Raw genomic sequence first — 6,241 nt, forward strand, 5'->3', positions numbered from 1 at the left:
GGGGACCCGGGGTCTCCCCGGCGAGACACCCTCACCGTCACCGCCTGAGATCCGGGGGCCTGGGGTCTCCTCCGACCCCAGAAGCCTGTGCGGGCCACTTCCCATGGGGAGCAGATGCAACTCACCTGCTGCCTGAGCACCTCGAGACCCACCAGCAAGAGCCTGGTCACAGTGGGGCTTCCACACCTGCTGCACCAAGACCCTAACCCAGAGAGACTGCGTCTGGGCATCACTGGCAGAACCTGCACAGACAACACCGACCTGGGGAAGCCACAGCACTGGAGCACTCTTTCTTGTCTGGGTTTTGTTTTTTGAGACAGGGTCTCACTCTGTTGCCTGGCTGGTGGGCGGTGGCACAATCACAGTGCCACTGGTCTCAGTGCAAGTGATCCTCCTGGGCTCAAGTGATCCTCCCACCTCAGCCCCCCAAGCAGCTGGGACTACAGGCATGCACCACCATGCCCAGCTAATTTTTTACTTTCTTGTAGACACGGGGTCTCATTATGTTGCCCGGCCAATCTCCAGCTCCTAGATTCAAATGATCAGCCCTCCCAGCCTCCCAAAGTGCTGGGAGTCTAGGCACGAGCCACCATGCCCAGCTGCACATTCTTATTTATTTATTTATTTATTTATTTGCAATGGAGTCTCACTCTTATCGCCCAGGCTGGAGTGCAGTGGCACCATCTTGGGTCACTGCAACCTCCACCTCCTGGGATCAAGCTATTCGCCCGCCTCAGCCAACTAGCTGAGACTACAGGCACCCGCCATCACATCCGGCTAATTTTTGTATTTTTTTAGTAAAGACAGGGTTTCATCAAGTTGCCCAGGCTGGTCTCGAACTCCTGGCTTCAAGTGATCTCCCTGCCTCAGCCTTCCAAAGTGCTGGGATTACAGACGTGAGCCAGCGCACACGGCTTGAGCGTCCTTAAAAAGACTGCAGGGCCCTATGTGAGGAGCACCCACAGAGGCCCACGCCAGCACAGTCTTGGCCCCTGGCTGCAGTAAGAGAAATCCAGGCAGAGAGGCGGCTGGCTGCCAGGAGCATGCTGCAGCTGGGCTTGGGCGGGGGCTGGGCTGGGGCCCAGCTGCCTGATCCAGAGCCCTCCCTCCAACCATAACACCAGGATTCTTTTACGAAGAACAAAGGGACCCCTACTCCACTGCCTGGTCCACAGATCACGACATTAAAAAAAACCAGATCCCACGTTCTAAGCACAGGCCCTGGGTCAGGCCCACCCTGGCAGACCTACACAAACGATTTCACTGAATCCTCAAACACCCTGGCCGGGGAGGGGCTGCCGGGCCCCAACAGTGAACCACAGTCCTCAGGAGCCAGGGCCTGGCACAAAGCCACCGGCCAAGAGCAGCTCGGCGTGGCCCTTGTGGCAGCTGCAGGCCTGGGCAGATGCTGGGCGTGTGCACGGGCGGTGTCCTCACACCCAGCATGCCAAGGAACAGCCCAGAAAGACGCCAGGGCCACATGGACACGTGGCCTCCCTGCAGGTGCCACACAATGAGGGTTCTGACCCTGAGCACCTGAGACAGGCAGAATGCCGGCCACCCTGGGCAGCTTCCCAGTGGGCAGCAGAGAGGCCCCCGGAGGGCCTTCCTGCACTGTCGCTGCAGACCCTGGAGCCCAGGCTGGAGCTCACGAGGACGGGATGGCCTCCTCCTCCTGCCCATTCAAGTCACCCCCGGAACGCTCCTCTCTGTACCCATGGGGCAGACACAGGAGGCCGTCAAAGGCACGTGAGGGTGAAGGTCAGCCCAAAAGCCACAGTGGGGAAACTGACAAGGAGACAGAGGAAGGCGGTGCAACGCCCCTGGAGGACCCACCGGACACTCCACCAGCTCAGGACTTCTGCACCCACTGGCCAGGAACAGAGCTGGAGGAAGCAGCTCTACCTGACCCTGGGTCCCCCCCGATCCGCTTCGCAACACCTCCAGGAATCCACCCCTGCGGAAGCCATCCCCACAACACAGTCTGCAGGGCACAGGTGCCCACGGAAGCGGCCCCGGGCTCTGAAGACAACACGCTGCAGGCCGTGTACTCACCGGATGGTCTCGATGATTTCATGAGCAGCATCGTGATGTTTGTCCTGAGAGAGAAAGAGAGAGAGAGAGAGAGGGAGGGCGGTTTGAGATGCAGAGCCATCCTCCACCCCGTGAGCCCGTCGCTCTTTTCCCAGACAAGCGATGCCATCAACTTCCCACCTCTTCATTTCCCAACTGGTGCAACTCCCAAGCCCACCACCAGGGGGGACCACCAGAGACATTCCTAGACCCTGGACCACCAAGGGACACAGACCTTGCCAGGGACCTACTCCTGGCACGCTGTGTCCTGCCACAGGCAGACAGCAGGGAGAGGCTGGCATGGAGTCTATGGCCCCCGGCCCTGCTTCTTTCCTACCCTAGAGCAAACGGCCGCCCCATGTGTCTCCTCATTTTTTCCCTGGAGGTCAGCTGACTCAACACACCCCAAGCCCCTCAGGCCGCGCTATGCAGGACCACCAGGAATTCTCCCGATGCTGCTCCAGCCAGGGAGCTCCAGCCTGGTTGAGAGTCCTGCTTTGGCAAAGGCCTGGTACGTGACTGCAGGTGATGGAGCCTCCACGGGGCCTGTTTCCCCATCCGTACCATGGGAAAAATACCACTGGGCTAGCCCACTTGGGCAGCCGGGCCATAGCCCAGAACCTGCCACACCTAAAACCAAGTTCCTTGGCCTGACACAGACCCCTCCCTGTCCAGCACCCTGCCCTTCACTCTCTCTACAAGGCCAACGTCAAAGGCAGGTTCACATCCAGCAGGGCCACCCAAGCCTCTCTGACTCCACATCCATCACTGAGAATCAGAGACCAACTGCACACCACCAGAACACTTGTGCACTTTCCACATCGCGTCTGCATGCTACTGTGCTGATATAAACCCACAACAGGCTGGGTGCGGTGAGCAAACTACTTGAGCCAGGAGTTCGAGGCCAGCCTGGGAAACAGCGAGAACCCAAGTCTTTTTTTTTTTTGAGACGAAGTTTCACTCTTGTTGCCCAGGCTGGAGTGCGATGGTGCAATCTCGGCTCACTGCAATCTCTGCCTCCGGGAATCAAGGGATTCTCCTGCCTCAGCCTCCCGAGTAGCTGGGATTACTGGCATGAGCCACCACACCCAGCTAATTTTGTATTTTTTTAGTAGAGACGGAGTTTCTCGATGTTGATCAGGCTGGTCTCAAAATCCTGACCTCAGGTGATCCACCATCCTCAGCCTCCCAAAGTGCTGGAATTACAGGCCTGAGCCACCACACCCGGCCAGCCCATGTCTTTTTTACAAAAATGAACCATTTTTTTTTTTAAATCCCCATGAGGCAAACGCCGTAGCAATCACCAGTTGCAGATGCGACCCGCTGGATGTTGCAGTCCACAGGGCGCGTCAGAGGCGGCCCAGGCAGCCACACAGCCTCAGTGGGCCTTTCCCAGGGCAGAGAAAAAGCAACCAACGGAGCACCTGTGGACGCCACCTGACGAAACCCAAGGCCAGCATCACCGGAGTGAGACACGCAGCCACCACGAGCCTCCCAAGGCCCAGCGGGACGCAGCCCCCTCTGTGGGGCTCCTGCCGGGACGCAGAACCTCAGCACAATCCTGAGGAGCAGCCCAGCCTGACTGAGGGGTGCCACAGAGACCCCAGCGGGCTCTCCTCCAAAGGCCAGACCATGGGACACCCCCCCAGCTTTCCTTATGCACTGAGGGATCAGCCCAGATGGGGGAGACAGAAGACGCAAGGGCTCATGGCAGTGATGGGATGGGACGTATATACCGCTGCGCCACAGCTCCACCCACCTCCTGGTTCAGATCAGGGTACTGCGGTGAAATAAAGCCACATGGAAAGTCTCTGCGCAGCGCTTTGCAACTTTCTTCTCAGTCTAAAACCACTTCAGCCCGGGCGCGGTGGCTCATGCCTGGAATCCCAGCACTTTGGGAGGCCGAGACGGGCGGATCACGAGGTCAAGAGATCGAGACCATTCTGGCTAACAAGGTGAAACCCCATCTCTACTAAAAATACAAAAAATTAGCTGGGCGTGGCCGGGCACGGTGGCTCACACCTGTAATCCCAGCACTCTGGGAGAGTGCGGTGGCCGGATCACAAGGTCAGGAGATCAAGACCATCCTGGTGAACACAGTGAAACCCTGTCTCTACTAAAAAATACAAAAAATTAGCCAGGTGTAGTGGCCAATGCCTGTAGTCCCAGTTACTCAGGAGGCTGAGGCAGGAGAATGGCGTGAACCCGGGAGGCAGAGCTTGCAGTGAGCAGAGATGGCGCTACTGCACTCCAGCCTGGGCGACAGAGCAAGACTCCGTCTCAAAAAAAAAAACAAAAAACAATAAAAAACATTAGCTGGACATGGTGGCACACGCCTGTAGTCCCAGATACCCGGGAGGCTGGGCAGAATAGCTTGAACCCAGGAGGGAAAGGCTGCAGTGAGCCAAGATCGCACCATTGCACTCCAGCCTGAGCTACACAGCGAGACTCCGCCTCATAAAAGAAAAAAAAAAAAACACTTCAAAGTGAAGTGTTTTTTGGAGTTTTTTTTTTTTTTTGTACAAATGAGATCTCACCATGTTGGCCAGGCTGGTCTCGAACTCCTGGCCTCAAGTGAGCTGTCCACCTTCACCTCCCAAAGATATGGTGAAACGCCATCTCTACGAAAAATACCAAACAAAAAAAAAAAAAATGGCCGGGCATGGTGGCTCACACCTGTAATCACAGCACTTTGGGAGGCCGAGGCAGGTGGATCACTTGAGGTCAGGAGCTCAAGACCAGCCTGGCCAACACAGTGAAACCCAGCCTCTACCAAAAACACAAAAAAAATCTAGCTGGGCATGGTGTTGCATGCCTATAATCCCAGCTACTTGGGAGGCTGAGCCAGCAGATTCACTTGAACCCAGGAGGCAGAGGTTGCAGTGAGCTGAGACTGCACCACTGCACTCCAGCCTGGGCTACAGAATGAGACTCCATCTTAAAAAAAAAAAAAATACACGGTGGCTCAAGCCTGTAATCCCAGCACTTTGGGAGGCTGAGGCGGGCGGATCATGAGGTCGGGAGATCAAGACCATCCTGGCTAACACGGTGAAACCCCGTTTCTACTAAAAATACAAAAACTAGCCGGGTGAGGTGGCGGGCGCCTGTGGTGCCAGCTACTCGGGAGGCTGAGGCAGGAGAATGGCGTAAACCCGGGAGGCGGAGCTTGCAGTGAGCTGAGATCTGGCCACTGCACTCCAGTCCGGGCGCCAGAGCAAGACTCCGCCTCAAAAAAAAAAAAAAAAAAAAAAATAGCTAGGTGTGGTGGCACACACCTGTGACCCAAGCTACCTGGGGGCTGAGGCAGGAGAATCTCTTGAACCCGGGAAGCAGAGCTTGCAGTGAGCCAAGATCACAGCACGGCACTCCAATCTGGGCAGCAGAGTGAGATTCCAGCTCAAAAAAAAAAAAGAGAGAGAAAGAGAAATAGGAGGCAGGAGCGGGGGCTGGGCAGAGCGCGGAGCAGGGCAGGTGAGGGTGGCGAGGGAACAGGCGGCCCTTGCAGGCTCCTGACAAAGCGAAAATGGGGCCCCTTGCTCAAAGGTGGCTAACGAACCTCAACACGAGCTGGGCGCAGATCACGAGGTCAGGAATTCGAGGCCAGTCTGGCCAACGTGGCAAATACTAATGCCATAAATATTAGCTCTACTAATAATACAAAAATCATTGGTACTACTAATACAAAAATTATTGCCAGGCACAGTGGCTGACGCCTGTACTCTCAGCCCTTTGGGAGGCCAAGGCAGGTGGATCACGAGGTCAGGAGATCGAGACCATCCTGGCTAACACAGTCTAACAAACCCCGTCTCAATGAAAAACACAAAAAAATTAGCCGGGCGTGGTGGCGGACGCCTGTAGTCCCAGCTACTCAGGAGGCTGAAGCAGGAGAAAAGGTGAACCCGGTAGGCCGGGCTTGCAGTGAGCCGAATCGCGCCACTGCACTCCAGCCTGGGTGACAGAGCGAGACTCCATCTCACCAAAAAAAAAAAGGCCGGGCGCGGTGGCTCAAGCCTGTAATCCCAGCACTTTGAGAGGCCGAGACGGGCGGATCACAAGGTCAGGAGTTCGAGACCATCCTGGCTAACACGATGAAACCCCGTCTCTACTAAAAAATACAAAAAACTAGCCGGGCGAGGTGGCGGGCGCCTGTAGTCCCAGCTACTCGGAA

The 6,241-nt window shown here is 56.4% G+C and overlaps 1 protein-coding gene across 4 annotated transcripts in view; it reads right to left on the reverse strand.

The window, feature by feature from the left end:
* DOT1L (DOT1 like histone lysine methyltransferase) overlaps positions 1-6,241 on the reverse strand; it is a 76,917-nt gene that overhangs the window by 51,273 nt on the left and 19,403 nt on the right. For 3 of the 4 annotated variants that reach the window (XM_023183726.1, XM_023183725.1, XM_023183728.2), the window contains exon 2: positions 2,056-2,099. In XM_023183726.1, coding sequence (XP_023039494.1) covers positions 2,056-2,099 — 44 coding nt within the window. Of the gene's footprint in view, positions 1-2,055; positions 2,100-3,832; positions 3,943-6,241 lie in introns of those variants that run through there. The other variant, XM_023183727.2, reaches the window with a different exon arrangement.

This window comes from Piliocolobus tephrosceles, chromosome 21 (assembly GCF_002776525.5).
Source record: "Piliocolobus tephrosceles isolate RC106 chromosome 21, ASM277652v3, whole genome shotgun sequence".
In the NCBI taxonomy this organism is placed as follows: Eukaryota; Metazoa; Chordata; class Mammalia; order Primates; family Cercopithecidae; genus Piliocolobus; species Piliocolobus tephrosceles.